At 47.1% G+C, this 21,466-nt stretch overlaps 12 protein-coding genes across 12 annotated transcripts; 7 read left to right on the plus strand and 5 right to left on the minus strand.

Moving 5' to 3' along the window:
• Positions 1–237: 237 nt before the first annotated feature.
• HG536_0B01860 (uncharacterized protein) lies at positions 238–2,643 on the minus strand (the record flags this gene model as incomplete). Its single annotated transcript, XM_037282103.1, has 1 exon — positions 238–2,643. One exon carries the CDS (start codon positions 2,641–2,643, stop codon positions 238–240), a length of 2,406 nt encoding a protein of 801 aa, XP_037137998.1.
• Positions 2,644–3,182: 539 nt separating this feature from the next.
• AGP2 (Agp2p) lies at positions 3,183–4,904 on the plus strand (the record flags this gene model as incomplete). The annotated part of the gene is made up of 1 exon (XM_037282104.1): positions 3,183–4,904. The coding sequence occupies one exon, from the start codon at positions 3,183–3,185 to the stop codon at positions 4,902–4,904; it is 1,722 nt and encodes a 573-aa protein (XP_037137999.1).
• Positions 4,905–5,461: 557 nt separating this feature from the next.
• HG536_0B01880 (uncharacterized protein) lies at positions 5,462–5,905 on the plus strand (the record flags this gene model as incomplete). The annotated part of the gene is made up of 1 exon (XM_037282105.1): positions 5,462–5,905. The coding sequence occupies one exon, from the start codon at positions 5,462–5,464 to the stop codon at positions 5,903–5,905; it is 444 nt and encodes a 147-aa protein (XP_037138000.1).
• A 21-nt stretch (positions 5,906–5,926) lies between these two features.
• On the minus strand, positions 5,927–7,831 carry CCZ1 (Ccz1p; the record flags this gene model as incomplete). The annotated part of the gene is made up of 1 exon (XM_037282106.1): positions 5,927–7,831. The coding sequence occupies one exon, from the start codon at positions 7,829–7,831 to the stop codon at positions 5,927–5,929; it is 1,905 nt and encodes a 634-aa protein (XP_037138001.1).
• A 230-nt stretch (positions 7,832–8,061) lies between these two features.
• Positions 8,062–9,657, plus strand: SRP54 (RNA-binding signal recognition particle subunit SRP54; the record flags this gene model as incomplete). The annotated part of the gene is made up of 1 exon (XM_037282107.1): positions 8,062–9,657. One exon carries the CDS (start codon positions 8,062–8,064, stop codon positions 9,655–9,657), a length of 1,596 nt encoding a protein of 531 aa, XP_037138002.1.
• Positions 9,658–9,858: 201 nt separating this feature from the next.
• On the minus strand, positions 9,859–10,929 carry SUA7 (transcription factor TFIIB; the record flags this gene model as incomplete). The annotated part of the gene is made up of 1 exon (XM_037282108.1): positions 9,859–10,929. One exon carries the CDS (start codon positions 10,927–10,929, stop codon positions 9,859–9,861), a length of 1,071 nt encoding a protein of 356 aa, XP_037138003.1.
• An 878-nt stretch (positions 10,930–11,807) lies between these two features.
• SHE3 (She3p) lies at positions 11,808–13,097 on the plus strand (the record flags this gene model as incomplete). Its single annotated transcript, XM_037282109.1, has 1 exon — positions 11,808–13,097. One exon carries the CDS (start codon positions 11,808–11,810, stop codon positions 13,095–13,097), a length of 1,290 nt encoding a protein of 429 aa, XP_037138004.1.
• A 371-nt stretch (positions 13,098–13,468) lies between these two features.
• ASA1 (Asa1p) lies at positions 13,469–14,812 on the plus strand (the record flags this gene model as incomplete). The annotated part of the gene is made up of 1 exon (XM_037282110.1): positions 13,469–14,812. One exon carries the CDS (start codon positions 13,469–13,471, stop codon positions 14,810–14,812), a length of 1,344 nt encoding a protein of 447 aa, XP_037138005.1.
• A 68-nt stretch (positions 14,813–14,880) lies between these two features.
• Positions 14,881–16,281, minus strand: HG536_0B01940 (uncharacterized protein; the record flags this gene model as incomplete). The annotated part of the gene is made up of 1 exon (XM_037282111.1): positions 14,881–16,281. The coding sequence occupies one exon, from the start codon at positions 16,279–16,281 to the stop codon at positions 14,881–14,883; it is 1,401 nt and encodes a 466-aa protein (XP_037138006.1).
• Positions 16,282–16,456: 175 nt separating this feature from the next.
• Positions 16,457–17,551, plus strand: ATG14 (Atg14p; the record flags this gene model as incomplete). Its single annotated transcript, XM_037282112.1, has 1 exon — positions 16,457–17,551. One exon carries the CDS (start codon positions 16,457–16,459, stop codon positions 17,549–17,551), a length of 1,095 nt encoding a protein of 364 aa, XP_037138007.1.
• A 250-nt stretch (positions 17,552–17,801) lies between these two features.
• Positions 17,802–19,334, plus strand: VMA2 (H(+)-transporting V1 sector ATPase subunit B; the record flags this gene model as incomplete). The annotated part of the gene is made up of 1 exon (XM_037282113.1): positions 17,802–19,334. The coding sequence occupies one exon, from the start codon at positions 17,802–17,804 to the stop codon at positions 19,332–19,334; it is 1,533 nt and encodes a 510-aa protein (XP_037138008.1).
• A 115-nt stretch (positions 19,335–19,449) lies between these two features.
• MDM36 (Mdm36p) lies at positions 19,450–20,664 on the minus strand (the record flags this gene model as incomplete). Its single annotated transcript, XM_037282114.1, has 1 exon — positions 19,450–20,664. The coding sequence occupies one exon, from the start codon at positions 20,662–20,664 to the stop codon at positions 19,450–19,452; it is 1,215 nt and encodes a 404-aa protein (XP_037138009.1).
• Positions 20,665–21,466: the final 802 nt, after the last annotated feature.

Here is a 21,466-nt window from a genome sequence, read left to right on the forward strand (position 1 = left end):
ATTGAGTACTGCTTAGTCGTCAGGCAGAAAACTCAATATCAATTCTGTTGTTGTGGATTATTAGCATAATCGATTGGCTTGAACTCTAATGCCTGGATTGTTCGATTCAAAGGCTCTTATGCAGTGTTTATTTTGTGTCATTAAAAATAGTACATTACCTAATGCTTCATAATTAAACGTAGTAGCATGACAGCGGGACTGTTCATCCACCTCTCCGCTTGTATGAAATGGGCCAAATCACCAAGGATTGGCCTCTATCTCATCATCAGCCGCCCAGGCAGGGCGTTGGACAGATGCCAGCGGCGTATCCAATTCCTTGAAATATTCATCAGCTTTATGTCCGTCCTGCTGATTGCCATTACTTGAATATTTCAGCTCTTGTTCAGCATCGTCTTGTTCGTCCGTCTTTGATCCATTGAGATTATATGAGCTATCGGTTCTGCGCAGCGATGAGTTCTCTTCATGAATCTCGTATACTGAGTCCTGAATGTCCATTGGTAGTAGAGGTTGGAAGGATCTACTATTACTACTTCGAGAGTAAGCATCAGTCAGTTCAGCGACCGTTGGCAGCACCAAAGCAGGTGACTGTCGCTCTGGTAAATATGCTTCTTCCTTTGCGGCTCGGCTTTTCGCCGCGTTTGATATTTTTTTCCTCAGCGAAGAGTTAAACTTACTCTCGTCAACCTCATAGTTGTACTTATCTATCGATTTCAGCAGCTGAACAGGATTTAAACGCGGTAAAAGTGCCAGGGTTGTATCCAAAGACTCCTCATTCGTCAAAGTTGTGGCAATTTGCAGCCATTGCAAAAGCTGCAAGACCGGATCTAAATGAATTTTCGTAATTTCATGAAAAGGTTGGTAATAGAATAAGGAGTTCGAGGTATCTGACACAATCGGAACATCGTCAGTTGAGGGATCGGTGTCAACTGGTCTATAAGTCGCAACGTTCCTTATAGGAGGATTGGAAAGATCAATGTTATTGAGATCGCAAACTAAAGTAAATGGAAATCTTTGCCACAAAAAGTTGTCTATAAGCACCGGTTTAGGCACTGTCAAGTCGTTATTACGAATCCATGTTTCCAAACTGGATAAATTTAGCCTTATCTGAATGGCATGAGCCCTCGACAACGCTTTTTTTTTCTTATCTTTCATAATCTTATTGAAAAGTGTCGAAGAAAACCAGTTGATAACCGTGGATAAGCATTGTTGCTGGAATAGAGGATGTATTTGGTGCAGATCGAGTACGTAGGACAAAGCACCGAATATTTGTACGATCTTCATAGGTGAGAGTTTCATCTGCTCTTCAAGAGAGGGCGGATATAAGTGTCTCAATACTTCGTCATCATAAAATCGTGGGTCATTCCTCTTTTTTTCCAACAGCGCTAATTGCTTCGCTTGTTTTCTCTTCTTGAAGAAATTCCAGTCTCTCTTGTATAGTGTTTGTTTGACATCTTCAATTGTGGTGTATGACAGCAGAGTTGGCTCCATCAACGGCACCAATCTTGAATGAGTTGCCGAGACTATTTCTGTCATCAGCGTATGCAGAGTATTGACAATATCTTGCAGGGCAGAAGGGTATTTCTTGAAGAACCCCTCATCTCTGCAGAGGTAGTAGTACAAAAACGATACTGCGCTCAGCCAGTAAGATTGAGTCACGATGTCACCCTGTGATTCACTCTCGGGGTTCACTTCCACAGAGGCTGTCGCTATAATCCGCGTCAAAGAGAGGTGAATCAGGGACTCCACTAGCGGAGCAGACGCTAGTTTGTGATCTGCATACCTAATGCATTGGAAAAGCAGAGCTGCAGGGTATGTGGTGACATGCTGGTGCGTTCTTGATAACGATATCAGTAAATCCAGTATCTGGGGGATATCGTAATCTGCCAGTTCCAAGTACTGGTTCTTAGAGATTTTGTCGAACTCAAACTCCTCGAACTCCCCAAATGCGCCAATATTATCGCTTCTATCAAGTTTCGCAGATACTGCATTTAAGCTCAGCCCATCCATTGGTAAATGTACTGGACCGGAGGATCCACGTTCGTACTGTGAGAAATTATTCTGATCCAGAAATGCTGCCATTGCAGATCCTGGTACCACCATATCCGCGGCTTTCAGACCATCACTGCTGCGTTTGCCAAAGTCTATTTCGTCGATGAAGGAGAAGAGCTCCACACAACAGTCCTGCCGGTTGAGCTGGACGCACCACATCAGCGGCGTATATCCTACCAACGAGTCTAAAAGATTCAAAATAGGCTGCTTGCTTTGCTGATGAAGCAGCTCGATGTACGGAGCATGATCGTAGACAATAGCATAGTGAATCAATGCCACACCGGTCCGCGCCACGTCGTTTATATCCCCCACAGTCTCGAGCAACTCTCTAAACGCTACCAATTCCTCCTCCCCCGGCCTATTATCGGCCATGAGAAGTACGAGCTTAGCCCAGGGATCAGCTTCCAACGCCTCCGAATCGATTTTTCTAAGCTCATCCGTTGTAGCTTTCACCACTGCCGATTTATCGCACGGAGCACCATCAACCCCAACCGACGACGTAGCCTGGCTCCAAATGTCATCCATTCTCTTGCTGACTACCAAATCGAGCTCTACACCACCGATTGCCTCTACAATCCCTATATGACGAACCATCAAGCCTTCAAACTAGATTGATTCCTCTGCATACAACGGAAGTAAACCTAGTTAAGCTTCCATTACCCGGTCTTAAATAATATTCGTTCGATATGATCTATGATTCTGTCCGCTAAGCGCATTGCCGTCGAAACGGACACTTTCATGCGTTTAGAGGGCACGACATGTCACTTTTTTACCCCTCGCTGCATGCCCCGCATCATCCACAGACCCTTCCGTACGACCGACTGGCCAGCAAACTCCGGTCGGTGAGGGGCATCGAATTTTCATGACGTACATTCAGCGGTCGCCTTCTCGAAGTCCAGAAGGAACATGACGGTAAGGAGCCTATTGGCTGCAGAGAGCCAGCCGATGAAAAAAACCTGGAAAGGGCTGACTATGCTGTTTGATCGAGAGTCAAGTATTTTATCTTACGATCTCTTCGTCAGTTGGTAACGGTCGCGACGGTCTTCTCTTGGGTTTTCCGACCAGTTCAAGAAAACCCTCTGTTCATCTCTCTTGCACGTAGTGAGAGCCTCTCTAGCATCCGAGAAAGTGAGATGATGAGTGGAAGCTTTAAGAAGCAGAGTGAGGTGAAGTTGCAGCAAGTGGAGGGCGACGAATTGGAAAGCCTTCCGACCAACGGGGGTGTTGCAATGGTGAAGAATGACTACGAGGAGGGGCTGTTGGAAGATAACGATAATGTGCCGAAAACGCAATATATACATTCGACGCAGACTTTTCGGCGATTGAAGAATAGACATGTCCAATTGATAGCGATTTCTGGTGTTATAGGGACGGCGTTGTTTGTTGCGATTGGAAAAGCGCTTTACAAAGGTGGTCCCGCATCGTTATTGATAGCGTTCGCGGTATGGTCTGTTCCAATTCTGTGTATCACTGTTTCGACTGCGGAAATGGTGTGCTTCTTGCCTGTCAGTTCGCCTTTTCTAAGACTGGCAGCGAAGTGCGTGGATGACTCCTTGGCAGTGATGGCCAATTGGAACTTTTGGTTCCTGCAATGCGTGCAAATTCCGTTTGAGATCGTGTCTGTGAACACGATCATCCACTATTGGCGTGACGACTACTCGGCAGCCATCACGTTGGTGGTGCAGATTGTGCTTTACCTGCTGATCTCGATCTGTACAGTCAAGTACTACGGAGAGCTGGAATTCTGGCTGGCCTCTTTCAAGATCCTTCTTGCCCTGGGGCTTTTCCTGTTCACCTTCATCACCATGCTGGGTGGCAATCCGAAGCATGACCGCTATGGATTCAGGTATTGGGGAGAGACGCCCTTCAAGAAATACTACCCTGATGGGGACACATCCGCTGGTGCCGCTGTGGGCTACCTGCAAGGCTTCCTGGCTTGTCTGATCCAGGCGTCCTTCACCATCGCTGGTGGGGAATACATCTCGATGCTGGCGGGTGAAGTGGAATTGCCGCGCAAAGCAATGCCACGGGCGTTCAGGCAGGTTTTCGTAAGGCTCACGTTTCTGTTTCTGGGCAGCTGTCTCTGTGTCGGTATCGTATGTTCCTCGAACAGTCCCGACCTGACAGCGGCGATCGATGAGTCGAGGCCAGGTGCCGGTTCCTCGCCGTACGTGATCGCGATGAATAATCTCGGGATTAGAGTGCTACCTGACATCGTCAACGCAGCTTTGATAACCGCAGCCTTCTCCTCCGGTAACGCCTATACCTACTGTTCGTCCCGGACACTCTACGGTATGGCCCTGGACGGCTATGCGCCCAGCATTTTCGCCAGATGCAACAGATTCGGGGTGCCGATATATGCTGTCGGCGTTTCGCTAATATGGGGTCTAATCAGCCTTCTGCAGCTGAATGAGAACAGCGCTGTGGTGTTAAACTGGCTGATCAACCTGATAACAGCGTCGCAGCTGATCAATTTCGCCGTACTCTGCATAACGTACCTATTCTTCAGACGAGTCTACCTGCTCCAACAGAATTCGCTGCCTCCGTTGCCTTTCAAGTCCTGGTGGCAGCCTTACACTGCCATCTTCGGACTCGTCTGTGCTATCGCAATGATTCTCCTGCAAGGGTATACCGTGTTTTTCCCCAGCCTATGGAACGTCAGGGACTTTTTATTCTGCTATCTCATGGTCTTTATCGATATCGGTATCTACATTGGCTACAAGTTCCTCTGGAAGCGTGGTTTAGATACGTTCAAGGATCCCAAAACAGTCGATTTCACGGAAGAATTAAGAGAAATAGAATTACACGAGATTGACCACTCATACGAAAAATTCCGCCACTTCCATGCAGCATAAGAGCTCTGACTAATGTCGTGGTTACATGTAAGCACATCTAACTACATAACGCTTGAATATTACTATCGGCACTTCTTCCGCTAAAGGTCCGCAGCCAGCAGATCGCGGCGACTTTTCCAACATCAAAGCGGCGGGAAAAGCATCGCGTATAGAGCGGCGCATCCAGTTGGACGACAAAAGATAAGCTGTACCAATTACGTGCCAGGAGCGTATCTGGCAGGTTGGTGAGCAACGTAAGCCCGATGACTCTCTTATCATAATATGTACGGCTCAATATCAAACTCTTGTAATGTCTCTAAAACGTGCTGACGGCAGTCCCCAGTAGGGAGACTCGAAAAAACGCCCAGAAGTCTGATTGTGGAGAGACTTGGTGTAAATCATTCTCCTTTGATTATCCTTGGTTCGGCCCCAGCCGAATTTCGGCACAGTATTATTGCTTCTCTGCTTGAACAGTTGTGTTTGAGCTTGAGGAGGCTTAGTATATATATTAAAGTGGTTATTGCTAGCTCCAGCGGTAGTGTTGGTTGACATGATCGAACGAATCTAGCACTTTTGACATGAAGGCAGTTTGTAGGCGCAATGGATTGAAGCGGTATAGATGCCAAAAACATAGCTGTGGAGAAGAGCGCGAATTGTATGACAGATCGACGATCCAGAAACTAACGGAGATCTTCGATTTCGATTATCCTGCGAGCAAGGAGGTGTTGCAAGCAAAGCAGCTCTTCGGGAGCGATTCGGGCGGCTCGAGATACGATTGCAGTCAATGCAGTGGAAATTCTGTTCCAGATGAATTGCAGTATACTCCTTTGGAGACGTTCAGCAGCCCGTCTTACCCACTTTCGCTGCCGCCACCAGGATCAGACGAGGATATCCAACCTGTTCCATCGGAAAGGCGACATGAGAACTTGCGGTCTCTCCAGGAGTACGTTTCCGCGTTCGTGAGCGCCGAAAGGCGGTTACTATTGCATGATCTGCTTTCTGGCGACATCTATGATAGCTGACAGCCTGGAACGCGATTGCATTTAACCTAGAACCTTACCAAAGTCGCTTAGCCGCTTGTGGCTCTCGAAATCTTCCCTGTGCTCGAACCAGTTCCTGATCACCACGGAAACACTCTCATCGTCCTGCTTTATATAACATAGCAATCCGTTGTTTAATTTTGATAGCCGTTCTTCGACAAGACCGCACGCTCTGTTCGAGTTTTTTATGCTTGTCAGGAATTGTATTGTTTGTACTTGTAGCCCCCATAGCTTTTCCTGGGTCATACCATCCAAGAAATTCTCATATCTTCTGTCGAAGTGCGGATATTGTTCCTCAGCCACATTCTGATTAGTTTTGTCGTTTCTGAAACCCAGAAGACTGCCCATGATGTCGAGACCCCACGGATTGCGGTTAGCGTCCTGAAGCTCAGATGCATCTTGGGAGTTTAACCCAAAAAGATGATCAACGCCATCGACCACTAGCTTCATTGGATTTGAGCCGCGATTGTCGCTCTTTGAATCGAACCAAGCTGGAACCGAGCATTTAATCTCTTTTGTGATCTTGCTATAAGTAGTGTATGCGAACGATTCCCGCTTTGATGGACCTTTCGCCTTCGATTCAGCGTGTTGAAAGGCTGTCTCGTAAAATCGAGTTATACTCTCGCGGAACTTATAACTCAGGTCCTCTAAGTACTGCGAATCCCAAATCTTGGCGAACTCAGGCTCGCAGACTGTAACGACAAGCACGTCATCATAAAACCAAAAGAGCAAATTAAAACTTCTCAAGTGACCATCACTCGATTCGTACACCACCTTCTTCACTCTGTAGCTCATCGGCAGCATCCCGGAGCAGAGAGGAGAGATGAGGTAGCCGCACCGAGACCTCTGGCGGTCATTTTCACGCTCCCGCGAGGCGTTGTGGTCCCATCTAGGGACATAGTCCATAATTAGCGACATACTTTTGGAGATTCCTGTCGTGCTTCCCACCTCATGTACCGCGTCATAAGCAAATGATAGCGGCAGCATTAAATTATGGAGAAGTGCCCTCCCCTGTGCCTGTAGGTTACTTGGCGCGGCAGAGCTAAGCTCTGTCGAGTTGTCGGCCGCATTCTCGACTCCGTCGCTGCCCGATGGCGCTTCTTCATAATGAGCATTCCCTGCCAAAACGTGGCTCGAGAGGTCCCCATGGACTGCATGCAGATGATAGATCCAGTTGGATAGCTGCGTAACAATGCTGATGTCGTCAGAAAAGTGTCTTACCAGGCCGTAAGTCTTGTATCCCAGCCTTCGGCCTGCGAACTGCGCGTTTTGGTCGTTATAGCTTGGAAGATGGTACACCAAGACGTCCTTTACCGCCATATAGTTTTCCGGCGCAAGCAAGATGTTCTGATTAATCAAAGACTCCCACGATTCTCCACTGCTGTCAAACTCAAGTTGCGAAACCTTACACCCATCGGGCCACAATCCAGCGATCCCTCGTCGTACAATAGTCTCCGGCTTCAACTGTATGTGATGCCAGAACGGGACGATCTGCTCATTCAGTAGATCTGTCAACTCGCCCATATCTTCGAATCGAGAGAACGGCCCGTAGTGTAGCACAAATATCTGGTAGCAGTACCACAGCTGCGACACATAGAGCTCATGAGGGATCGCCGGGCTCATTCTGCCTTCCTCCGTAGAGACGCAAAGACTGATAAAGAACCGGCATTCCACCTTTATGATCAGTATAACTTCCTTATGCAGCTCAACCACTTTTTCCTGCCTTTCTCCCATGCCACCAAATGAGTCGGTAAGAGACCAGATCCCCTGTATCATTCCAATCCTTCCTAGCTTCTCATTCAATGTGATCTCCAGATCTTCAAACGAATGGTACAACAGCAGCTGCTTGTGGACCTCATCCTCGCCATCGCTCTGACTCGGGTCAAAGACAGTGACATATTGCAACATAACCAACTTCACCGGATATCCCGCCCCCAACCAGCGATGCTCACAAACCCTGAGCCTTCATAGCACTTGTATCTTGAGCTTATAGCAGTCGTATCTTCGTTTGGCATGAGCTGCTTTCTTGGTTAAGCAGCTGGTAAGGCTCTCTCATTAAAAAATTGCACGTATAGACGATTAAACCTATCAGTTGGTAGTAGTAAGGTCAAGGATATTCATCGGTTGGCAGCTCGAAGATGGTTTTGGCAGACTTGGGGAAGCGGATTAATAGTGCTGTCAACGGGGCGCTCTCTAACAGTCAGGATGATTATGCCACTACAGTTGATCATATGCTGAAGGCGATTGTGACGGCGTTGTTGGAGTCAGATGTGAATATCAGACTGGTTTCTAAGCTGAGGAATAATTTGAAAAGCAAGCTTATAGATTCCAAGAGTGATGGCAGGTCAGTTTCGAACGGTCAAACCAAAAAGGTGATTCAAAAGGCTGTCTTTGATGAGCTGTGCGATCTTGTGGACTGTAAAGTGGACGAACCTTTCCAGCCTAAGAAGAAGAAGTGCAACGTGATCATGTTTGTGGGTTTGCAGGGCTCTGGTAAGACAACATCTTGTACTAAGCTTGCCGTTTACTACTCGAGAAGAGGATATAAGGTGGGCCTTATATGTGCGGATACGTTCCGTGCCGGTGCCTTTGACCAATTGAAACAGAACGCGATCAAGGCTCACATCCCATTCTATGGCTCTTATACGGAAACCAATCCGGTGAAAGTGGCAGCGGAGGGTGTGGCGAAGTTTAAGAAGGAAAAGTTTGAGATCATTATTGTGGATACTTCTGGTAGACACCAACAGGAACAGGCGCTGTTCCAGGAGATGGTCGAGATATCGAATGTTGTGAAGCCAAACCAAACGATCATGGTTCTTGACGCGTCTATTGGTCAAGCAGCGGAGCAACAGTCGAAGGCGTTTAAGGAGTCAGCAGACTTTGGTGCTATCATATTGACGAAAATGGACGGCCACGCTAAGGGTGGTGGTGCCATATCGGCGGTGGCGGCAACCAACACACCGATTATTTTCATCGGTACTGGTGAACACATGCACGACTTGGAGAAATTCTCACCGAAGTCTTTTGTATCCAAGCTGCTGGGGATCGGCGACATCGAAAGTTTATTAGAACAGTTCCAGACTGTCTCGAATAAGGAAGATACTAAGGCAACAATGGAAAATCTCCAACAGGGCAAATTTACTTTGCTGGATTTCAAGAAGCAGATGCAGACAATCATGAAAATGGGGCCACTATCGAATATAGCACAGATGATCCCCGGAATGGGAAATATGATGAGCCAGGTGGGAGAGGAGGAAACTTCGAAAAAGATGAAAAAAATGATTTATGTACTAGATTCTATGACCAAAGAGGAACTGGAGTCCGATGGGCGGCTGTTTATTGACCAGCCAAGTCGCATGGTGAGAGTGGCCGCAGGTTCAGGGACTTCTGTCTTCGAAGTGGAAATGATCCTAATGCAACAACAAATGATGGCCAGGATGGCACAATCAACCAAAGCTGCTCAGCAGAGTGGAAACATGCCTGGAATGCCCGGAATGCCCGGCATGCCCGGAATGCCAAAAATACCTGGCATGCCTAGAATGACGCCACAAATGATGCAACAGGCGCAACAGAGATTGAAACAAAATCCCAGTCTGATGAAAAATATGCAGAATATGATGGGAGGAAGCGGTTTCCCTGGCGCAGGCGGTATGCCGGACATGAATGAAATGATGAAGATGATGCAAGATCCTCAGATGCAACAGATGGCCAGGCAGTTCGGCATGGGCATATGAGTTCCTTTGTCACGGCGGATATGCTGTTCTTCAACGAGTGTTTGTACACTAGATATTTAAAATCGTAGAAGAAAGACACTGTAGCACGAGAGAAGAACGACAAACTCATTAAATCATTGTGTAAATCTAGAATATGATAAACGAAGATTACTACTAACTATTCCGCGCCTTTGCCAACTGCGCAGTGTAACGTATGCCACTCTATTTTTTTTTCTTGTCAGTTTTGGATCTATCTTTATCAACTTTAGGTAGATTATCTAGGGACACGGTGCCAGAGGCAATGAGTTGTGGATCAACGATCTTATCTCTATGCTCGTAGAGAATCTTGTAACCTGACTTGATGGTACCCTCGGTGACCTGTAAAATTTTCCCTACTTTTGCTGCTGAAACAGGCAGTTTGAATAGTAAGATGTTCAAATAGATCGACACAACAGCAATAGTGATAGGAGATTTACCTGCAATTTCTTCGATCTCCTTGCACTTCTTTGCCGTATACTCTGCAGCCGTTGTAACCTGCATTGGAAGACCCAAGTGCGAACAGAATCTTGGTATATAGGTTAAATTCTGCGCTCCGCTCATATTATCTGTGTCGATTTTAATAAATCCGTCGGAACTCTTCTCCCTCAGGATGCCCCTCATAATAGCCAGAGTCTTAAAAAACTCCTTCGTCTTGACGTGAATTATCGACTGGATCTCTTTGAAAGTTCTCGCCACCGAAGCACGCCTGCAGCCGAAGTGGATCGCAGCTGCCATTATACTCTCTGCAGACTTACCTTTCAGCGCCTTCTCGTCATGACAAAGTTTGTAAGCTTCCTTGGCACAATCTTTGACAATCTTGGGCAGTTCTGCAGCGTCACATAGCATGGTGATTTTTGCAAACACAGCTTGCAACTCGTTGTCCTTTTTATCCATAACATTTTTCCCCTGTGCCCTGTTCAGGTCCCTAGTAGCACGAAGATCACCCCCCTCACCTTGTCCTATCCTAGTCGACAAGCTGTTACCATCCAGTAAAGGATTGGAAGCCTCACCAACACGACTAGGATCATCACCGTTCTGATCATCGTTCGAGAAAGTACGCCACTCAGACCGAGTGTCAACCAACCTATCTGACAAAACAAGCCCGCACAAAGCACAAACGATATCTCCCTCGCTGAACCTTTCTGCCACTTTCGGTGGATAAACCCTGCATTCTGGGCAAGTTAGCACTATATTCAGGTTGGGACCTCTCTTACTGTTTCTTTCACGAGCTAACACTGATGCAGGAGCCGACATCTTGGACAACAGTTCCTTGTTGTGCTGACCGATGATCTTGTTGAGAGAACGATCAATCGAGGGTCCTGCTGACAAGTCCCACGCTTTTATTTGATCGATTCTTCACCTTTTCATGTGAAGAGCTGATTTGTCAGATTTTCCTACCTTGCTTTTCTCTTCACCTTACTAGACAACTTGACGAAATATGGCCATCGCGACTCAAAACGACATATCCAGAGCGATCGAAGCCGTCTGGTGCTGGCTAGGCCACTAAACCAACTTCTCTTGCTGTGGGTTTCCTCGTAGCGCTTTCAACGGGCTCCGTAGCAGCTCTTTTGGTGCCGTTACGGTCGAAACAACTTGATCCGCTGCCTAGGTGCAGACACAAGTCCTCTTTGGAGCTTATTCGATTTGAATCAGTGGCGTGCTGATATGCGTCCTCGCGAGAGCTCTGAGGCGGCCGTCCAGGCCTTGGGTGAGCCCTTTGGAAGCGAAACACCAATGCCACTCATTTATCTCGGCGAGAGACTCAAATGATGACGCCTTCGGACTGCGTGTGCCCAGGATGGCCGGTGCTGGGCCCTATGTGCGCCGGAAGCAACAGTTTGTGTAGAAGTGCAACTGCACAGCAGTTTCCGATGCTGTAAACTGGCGAAACATCGGATTCTTGCGGGAGAAATCGTGGGCAGGTGCTCCCCAATGGCCGTGGGACCTCAAGCATAGCTCAATGGACTGGCAACGGACTGGTTTGAGCTTATAGGGCGTTTTCACGTGATGGATGCTGTTCATCAAGTGGAATAAGAGCGAAACTTCACTGTAATCTTGCGATGATCTAGTGAATGCTAAGCTGAATAGCATCCTTGAGAGCTTTCTACGCTAGTTGGCAGATTGGTAGGTATATGTTGGAAATGGGAGACTGTGAGAATGAATACAATGGCTCGCCAGTGGCTGCCGTTGGCCCAGAGATCCGATCTCCGCTGAAATCGCCTGCAAGAACGCCCAAGCTGAAGACACCAGGAGCATCAGCCGCTAAGCTGGCTCCGAATCATACAATCTTCATGGCCAATATCGACAGTTCGCCCAGTAGGCGAAAAGAAGATCGCAATAATGGAGGCGGCTCGTCATCGACAAGAGTTATAGAGAACTTACACGATCAGATTGATACCTTGACCAGCACGAATTTGCAACTCACGCTGCAGTCGAATAACCTTCTGAGTAGATTGGAGGCGGCACAGCAACGAGAAGCCAAATTACTGGAGACTACAGCCTCTTTGAGACATGAGAACGAGAATGTTGCGTCTATGTTGAACAGGAAGTCCAGGAAGTTGAAGGATTTGGAAGACGATTTTGTCAAATTAGATGAGAAATACAATAGCTTATTGAAGGATAAGGCAGATTTAGAGGATAGAGTTCGAGATACATCCGAGAAAGAGAGTAAACTAAAGCAGGAGATCGAAATGGTGAAAGCTCAGTATGATGCTTTGGTAGACTCTCAGGATTACTACAGAAAGCACTACACTTCAGAGTTGGACACGTTGAGAGGGCAGCTAGATTTACTTAAACAAGAGCAAAGGCGCCGTCTCGAGCAGTCTAAGGCGGAGGAAGCTCTTCTAGATACAAAGCTCTCGGAATTTGAGACGAAATGCGAGAACTGGAAAGGATTGGACGATGCTCGATTGTCGCATTTGGAGAGTAAATGTAACGATATTGTGAGCCAGTTGGACCTTCCCGCATGGATTAACCTTTATAAGGAAAGTAAGAACATGCTTCTGAAGTGTGGGCAGGAAATGAATATCAAAATTCCAGAAGATCTCGAGCGGACTATGCAAGACCCCAGCATGACGTCGCTGGAACTCACATCCCAGCAACGAAATGTCTCTCCAGGCTTGTCACTCAAGATGGCTAAAGTCAGAAGTGGGAGATCAACTACCTCGCCTAACGTTAACACATTCTCAAATGCTCCTCACGCGAAAAGAAGCAGCTTCTATGGCGGTGCAAAACAGATACCTCAGTCAGTAACGGGCTCTTTACCAGGGCTCAAGAGGTCGTCGTCGAGGCGGAAGAACAGCGGGAGAGCAGAACAGATCAATTCTTCTGCTGAGGCATCGCCGGTATTGCGACAGGCCTCTCGAAATGCATCGTCACCATCACCAAGGATGGTATCGCAGGCAACCTTCCGGAAAAGCTGATTCATAGAGCTACTTGTGTCATCCAGCAATCCGTTGGCAGAGTCTCTACTAGCATGTGTTTGCTAGGCAGAAATAAACTGGTCAATCGTCACGACTAATCATGTTATTCGTTAGTTAGTTGTATAAGAGGCTCTAAATGTGCATAGAATATGACGTTTATGTAGTTTGCTAGTTTCCTCCAGAACTGGCTACTACACCGGCAACCAGCCCAGCTTCATCGTCAGATCGCCGATACCAAAATGGCCGAACTAGGAAGGTCCAAGGTTTCGCTTTCAACGCTTTTGCTCAAATGCATCTACACCAGGTAAGCTCTTGAAGCTCTAATAATTGACCATCAGGGAAGTGAAAATAATCTATTATTGAAGAGGTGAATGAAAGAGCATCATCTGAACGACATTCAATTGCCAGAATATTCTTTGAGATGTCACAAATCCGGCGTCACAGCATCAACCTTTGTTGAATGGCCGTCCAGGTCAAGCGTACCTATTCTCATCACGGGAGACTCATCAGGCTTGATCGTTCTTTGGGATCTGATTGTCAGAAGACCATTGGTTACGCACACCTTAGCTGGCGGCGCCCAGGTTGTCGCTATGCAAGATCTAGGGGACGGGCTCATCGCTATCCTGTCGAAGGATCACAAGCTGCGCTTGCTTGAAATGACGGCGAAAGAAATGAAATCGCTAGCTGAGTGTACTACTTCTTTTGAAGCCCCGCAGCAGCAGCTCCACGAGATCTACGAGGTTCCGGTAAATACCCTCAATTTTGCTAACTTTGTGCTTCAGAAATTGAATAAAGGCTTTTACCGGTTGATTTGTACCAATACTCAAGACTCTGAAGCGATTGATGTCTATCAATTCCATCTATCAAACGTACACTCACTACAAAGAGTCTTCAGAGGTGTTACTTTTGGTGGGGTCATCCAGAAGCTTGCGACTGATCCAGAGAGTGTCAAAGCCAGGAAACTAGGAATCGTCATGAGATTCCTAGAGCACCAGGAGACTATATACTGCGGCTTCGAAAGCGGCCTTGTAGTCGGCTTCAAGATTCATGACTTAGATTGCGAAAGGACAAACATTGATGAAGATGCTGACAGGAACCATAATACGTGCATTGAAATTGTGTATGTGTCTTCGGTTCACTATCCGGAGCCTGTTCTCGCTCTTGAATTGAATGATGCCACTGGCGAGATTTTAACCAGCTCTACTAAAGATGTAGTCGGGATACATCCACCGATCTCTACTCAGGGAGCTATTGGCTGTCAATCCAACTTCTTTCACGACCAGGCCAGCTCGGTGCTGATACGACGTGACCTGAAGATCTGCGGCACAAATTTTAAGAAAGTTCCAGCGTCAAGCATCGGTTATCTAGCAGTTGTGAATGGCAATTTAGTCGCTAGCTCTTGGTCTGGCATAACGTACGTTCTGAGCCCCGATTATCGAGTTCTTGTGACGATGTCAAAGTCCAGGCCTAACGTCTTTGTGAGTGACTCATCCCAAGGTAGTCTACAAGGAGCAAACGAGGAAAAGACGCAGAAAAGACATATTAAAGTTTCCTCGTTGACTGGCATTTCGCCTGCGGTAATCCAACGATTCTCCTCATTAGATCATCAGTTGACTCGCTGGCAAGGCCAAAACCGCCGAATGAGAGCTTTTGCTGCGAAATCTTGGTGCATTATAGGCTATGATGATGGATCGATCGCTGTCCACCAGATTTAGTGAATATGAAGAATGGTTACGTAAAGGGCTCCATTCATTTGTCATTTCAGTCAGCTAAACACCGCTGCTCACGGTCTCATAAGCTTCTTGAGCGTACTGGCACCTCCGGAGAAACTCTTCGATCTTCCCTTGCCCAAAAGCTTGTTCTTTTCAACTACTTCTCGAATGATCAGGCTCATCGCAACATCGACGTTGTAATCATCCATGCTGTCGACTGCAGCGAAGCCGCATCGCCATTCGGCTGCCAACGCCTGTCCCAGCTCTATAAGTCTTGGGCTACTCATTGGGTCATGCGCATGCGTGCACAATATTAAGCAGGGTGGCGGAGAATGGGGAGAAGAAGGGTCAAGGTCTAATGATTTAAGCTTGCTATTCGGATTTCGCAACTCTGCCAGCTTGGCGCGCCTTTGCTTTTCAGTCTTCCACACACTTTTGAATGCGTATGCTAATGAGTATACATCGCCCTCCTTATCATCTTCCCGCCTCTTTTTATAGTCTCCAAACTCTGTCCAGGCCTCCAGGATACAATTTCTCATGACCTCAAGTAGAGAGAAGCCACCATCGGTCCTCTTCGAATTTGCGGACCAAAAGTCCCCACTCACCGTTGTCTGTATCTCGTCTTCACTGTCACTCTTCTTAGTGTCACCATAATCTGGCGGACTGATGTCGTTACTGAGCTCTGGGACAGCACTGTATACAAAGAGGTATCCGTCGATTTTAGCGTTCAGCTCTGAAGCGCCAGAGGCAACCAACATAGAAGTCGTGGACACCGGCATCCTAGGTTCCTCTGCCAGTCCACGCAGTACTCGTTTGTCCAGCCGCGAAAAGAGCGACACCTCAAGGAACGGCACTACCATGTCTGGATTAAAGCCCGGTGTGTCTATTATATCTATCGCTATCGGGGTGTACTCTGGTGGTATGTAATTATCCGGAAGCTTCAGTGCAACATCTAATGAATTGGGTTTGGACGTAGAGCCCAGTTCAGCAGATCGCAGAATGTTGATGTCGGAATTGGTCGCAGTATTGAGCGGTCTCGCCTCTTCCAAATCGCTCTCTTGTGACGGCAAATACTTGTAGAATGGATTGTCTTGACGCTTCAACTCGACATGCTTGATGTGATTTGCGGACCGATTCCTATGCTGGTCCTTGACTCTTGCGTAATCATCCAGAAATGCCTGGTAAAGTAGCGGTGACAGCATCAAATGGGGAGATAAACACGGTGACGAAAATAACGGTTCTGGTGTTTGGCTGCCTTGAGTACGTAGTAGTATCCTCTCGTGAGCTTGACCATCCAAAAGGGCCTTGGCAGATGCAGTACGTGGTAGATAGTCAAACAGCCAATTCGACTGTTGCCGAGTCGGGTAGTGAACTTCATGAACTATGTTGACCGTCAGCCCGGAGGTGAACGAAGTCTTACCCGTGAGTTCACCACCAAGAACAGCAAGCCTGATGGGTCGCTGATCGCTCATCTCTTCTGTTTCTCCAGTGTCAGGTTAGATTCTCCTGATGCCTTAACCTTGAAGATGGGAAGCACGCGAGAAGATTTGTCATTGTTGCTTTATTAGTGTATCATTCACCAGCCAGTCGAGGTTAAAGGCCAACTTCAGCTGCGTTGGTTACGGCATTAGTGGGATCGATGGCATAATGAGGTGCCCATTATGCCTTAACAGTTCAAGGCCGATGTATTGCAGCCATTGCGTGAATACGAGTCCCAATATACTTGCGCGATTGAAGATTGATCTGCTAATGCTGAGAGAGGAGAATCGCAGGCTGAAGGATCGGGTGGAGAGCATCTTGGCGTATGGCTTGGGCGTAATGGAGGGCTCGGAGGCAGCCGCTGTTGTGGAAAGAACGCTTGAGGAAGGGCACGAGGACGTGGAGGGCGAGATATTGGGTCAAAGACTGCTGAAACTGAATCAACTGAGGGCCAAGAGAAAGCATAACAGGATCAGATACAGGACCGCTCAGCTGTTGAGCAGTTTGGAAGCCAAGAAGCGAACCATTGACCGCCTTACACAAGAGAGGGAGAAAGTGCCTGTGCTTGATGTGAACGCCGAGGAGAAGCTGTCAAGGGTCAGGACAGCCGTTCTGGTCGAAAAGACTAGTCAAATTGCACAGATACAGAGGGTGCTTTTGAATAGCCAAGAAGCGAAGCTAAACTCGCTGAGGAGATGGTTTATCATTCGAAAGCGCGATTCCTACGAGTTCCCTTACTCGATTGCATTTCAACCCGTCGTCTCATTGAAAAACTTTTACAAGCTGCCGCCTATGGTTGCATGGGGCTCCATCTCGAAGATGTCAGAGTTTGTAGTGCTATTGTCGGAGGTGTTGCAGTACAAGCTGCCCTGCGAGTTGCCGGACGCATCCTTCAAGGCGCTGCGAGCCGCTGACAACACGGTCGAAGATGCCTACGATGACGACACAAATGTCGCAGAGCACCTCACCAAGCTGTTAGTCAACATCATACAGCTCGCGAGGCGAGCAGGTCTTATGTCCAAGAATCCCGTCGATCTGGCCTGGATGCTGGATCAACTGGACATCGATACACTCTTCTACAACATGGCAACTTCTACCGAGATACCTACAAAGTCTGTGGCCCAACATTGGACTTACAACAAGCTACTCTCAGTGGTGTCCGAGGCTCTGCAACTTTCCATCTACGCCGCATCGCCGGCGTCGCGACAAACGTTGACAGGAACGCTCGCCAACAACAATGACCACTGGTTCCTGGTTGGGTAGATCCAGCAGGCTCAAGCACAGCCCAGCAGGCAGATCTACGGCGTCCAAGCATTGATTTGAGGGCTATTACAGTTAGAATCATGGGGTTACCCTGAGTTTCGAATTTTAGCAGCATTTTTGCAGCCATGTTGTAGAGCCCCTAACAGTGATTTACTTCAATAAGCAGTAGGCTCCAGGACTAGCGTGTATCAGCATCTCTGGTGAGGCGATCTGTGGAACGAATTCGAGCCGTTAGTGCCTGTGGATTGTGATGGTTTTGTCTGACAAAGAACTGTTCGAATTGAACAAGAAGGCTGCTAGCCAAGGTTATAAGATCAAGCCTAGATCGAACTACAACACAGTTCGCGGTGTCAATGGTCCGCTAGTTATCTTAGAGAATGTCAAGTTTCCCCGCTTCAACGAGATTGTAAACTTGACTCTACCAGACGGAGCGGTGAGACAAGGTCAAGTTTTAGAAGTCAGAGGCGATAGAGCTATAGTGCAAGTGTTTGAAGGAACTTCCGGTATCGATGTAAAGAAAACCACTGTGGAGTTCACAGGCCAAAATTTGAAGATCCCAGTTTCCGAGGATACCCTGGGGAGAATCTTTGATGGTTCCGGTAGACCAATCGATAATGGTCCTAAAGTGTTCGCCGAAGATTATTTGGATATCAATGGTTCACCAATCAACCCATACGCCCGTATCTATCCGGAGGAAATGATCTCTACTGGTATCTCAGCTATTGATACAATGAACTCGATTGCTCGTGGTCAGAAGATCCCTATCTTCTCGGCGTCTGGCCTGCCACACAATGAAATCGCTGCCCAGATCTGTAGACAGGCTGGTCTGGTTAGACCAACGAAGGACGTCCATGACGGCCATGAAGAAAACTTCTCCATCGTGTTCGCCGCTATGGGTGTCAACTTGGAGACTGCAAGATTTTTCAAACAGGACTTCGAAGAAAACGGTTCTCTGGAAAGAACTTCTTTGTTCCTGAATCTGGCCAACGATCCAACTATCGAAAGAATTATCACACCAAGATTGGCTTTGACTACGGCAGAATACTTGGCCTACCAAACCGAACGTCATGTTTTGACCATTTTGACGGACATGTCGTCATACGCGGATGCCCTAAGAGAAGTTTCTGCCGCAAGAGAAGAAGTCCCAGGTAGAAGAGGTTATCCAGGTTACATGTACACAGATTTGTCCACAATTTACGAGAGAGCAGGTAGAGTGGAGGGACGTAATGGTTCTATCACCCAAATTCCGATTTTGACCATGCCTAACGATGATATAACGCATCCAATCCCCGATTTAACCGGTTATATCACAGAGGGGCAAATCTTCGTGGATCGTCAATTGAACAACAAGGGTGTATATCCCCCAATCAACGTTCTACCTTCTTTGAGTAGATTAATGAAGTCAGCCATCGGTGAAGGAATGACGAGAAAGGATCATGGTGATGTCTCCAATCAGTTATATGCAAAATACGCTATTGGTAGAGACGCTGCCGCCATGAAGGCTGTCGTCGGTGAAGAAGCCCTTTCCATCGAGGATAAACTCTCCCTTGAGTTTTTGGAAAAATTCGAAAAGACCTTTGTTTCACAGGGTGCATATGAGAATAGAACTGTTTTCGAAAGTTTGGACCAAGCTTGGAGTTTACTGAGAATTTATCCAAAAGAAATGCTTAACAGAATTTCTCCAAAGATTTTGGATGAATTCTATGATAGATCTAGAGATGAGGACGAAGATGCTGGGGACGAGGACGAGGACGAGTCTGACAAGAGAAAGGGCAAGGACTGAAGCTTATCTGCTTAGACTTGAAACGTGATATTTAATAAATCTTGACTTTAGGTATATCAACGATATGCAGGATAAGTATCAATTTCATTTACGATAATGCCTAACTTAAGTTCCGTCAACGTCTGCTTGACCCGTTTCCTGTCTTGCAGAGGCTTTTAGCGATATCGCTACCATTGTTGACGGAATGAGAGTTGCCAGCTGAAGAGATAAAGCTACGGAGACAGTCTTGTTGCTGATTCATCATGTATAGCTTGGATCTGAAAAGGTTGGAGGGCGTGAATTGCTGCTCATGATGCGAAGTGATATGCGGTAGCTGAGCTCCCAATGGTGTGGTACGAACGCTCTCAATCTCCTGTTCCATTTTCTTGGCGTTATTGAAAGCTGTCAATAAAGATGGCAACTCCTTGGCTAAGTTTGTACGATCCATCATCATGGAAAAAGAACTAGATCCTGATAGCGACGAAGTCCTTGAATGATCGTTGAGCGGATTTCTTGATGGTAGAGACCATCGACTCGATTCTTGTCCATTGTAGCTGCTGTCGAGGTTTGTCTCGGATTGCGAGCATACCATTAACGAATCTTGAAGGCTCTCATTATCATCCAAAAGCAAATTAAAGTTAAGAGCGTTGTACATTGCCTCAATATCGAGGAACACCTGCAGGCATTCGCTGAAAAGGGATTGGTCAGAAGAGATCTCAGAATCCTGCAGTTGCTCTATCAGTATCTTCATGAAAGACCTATATGAGCTCAATATAGTAGTGTCCGACAATCGATGTTCGAAAGATTCTAGCTCATGGTCGATCATCAAAGCTTTGGATCGTATGAAAACGGCAGCTACTCTGTCTCTCATCAGACAAAGCTCCTGGCGGCAAGTAAACCAGAGTTCCAGTAGAAACGTGGAAGAGTCTTCTAGAATGGTTTCCCTCTTGGACGATAAATATCTACGGATCTCATCCAATCTGCTTTGCTTCTTTTGCAGGCCATTCGACAGTTTATCGCAATCATGGATGCACTTCAATGCAATATCCCTATAGAAGGAATCGTCGTGGTCCTGGTCGACCTTCGAGTCCAGATTGGTTTCTGCGAGCTCAAATTTAACCGCTACACTCTGAACGAGTGTCCTGATGTCCCATGACTTGGCTATGTAAAACTCCAATTTCAAAAGATCTGTGTAGATCTCAAGCGCTTCCGCGCAATTCTTGATATCTTCGTCCGATTGTGACTGTTGCGCAATCCACGATCGTATTGCATCTTCGTCCAATTTTCCCTTGACATCTGTTTTACAGAATAGGGACACTATAGGATCCTTGTACCTTTGATCTTCATTCATTACAGCTCAAGATCTCATCTGGACCGCACCGCTCGATAAATCGCTGCTCTAATCGGATCTTGCCAATGCTTCACAATATATCTAAGCGAATTGGACGAAAACTGCGCTCAGACTCGCTTCAAGAGCTGGAATTCATGCTCCACGGCGTTGGCTCGTCCCTGAACGAACTGTTCAAAGGCAGGCCATCAGATCTTTGGCACTATCCGGATTGGCCGTCCTGAATGACTCTCATCCGCACCAGGCCTTAACTTCAAGCCTTATGGCTGTCTCTCCTTCCAGCAAGCTCCATCTAGCAGTCGTGATAGCTCTATATCCTCTAGGCCGCTGTATTATCCTGCAAGCTAGAATGCCCAAGGCTGCCGCCCCGAAAAGTAGTTGGCTTAACGCAACCGTATAGTCGTCTGGCTGTCATTTCATTGATTTGCAACCGGCGATCGCGAATGTACGCGAAGCTCTTTCGAGTTGCAGAATCGTTTTGGAGTTGAGCCGCCTACGAGTGCTGCCCCTTGTGGTAATCGGTAGTTTAGCACTGCCGATGTGTACCAGTTGCCTCTCGGTTATTCTGGTGCGGATTCTCTCTTCCCTGTAAACGTCTGATCCTCTTCCAGTAGTTGCCTTGAGATTGTTGCGAAATTCTTTACGTCCGAGCCCTATATATAAGTATATATATGTGCGGCTCGGCGGCTAAATGTTCCAAAACAACAACATCTGAGATTACAGCAGATATGCGTTAAGAGAGAAAGGAGCATCTGGAATGCAAATATGAGCAAGAGATGTTACCGGTAAGCCTCCAAGGCGGTAA

This window comes from Torulaspora globosa, chromosome 2, assembly GCF_014133895.1.
Source record: "Torulaspora globosa chromosome 2, complete sequence".
Lineage (NCBI taxonomy): Eukaryota > Fungi > Ascomycota > Saccharomycetes > Saccharomycetales > Saccharomycetaceae > Torulaspora > Torulaspora globosa.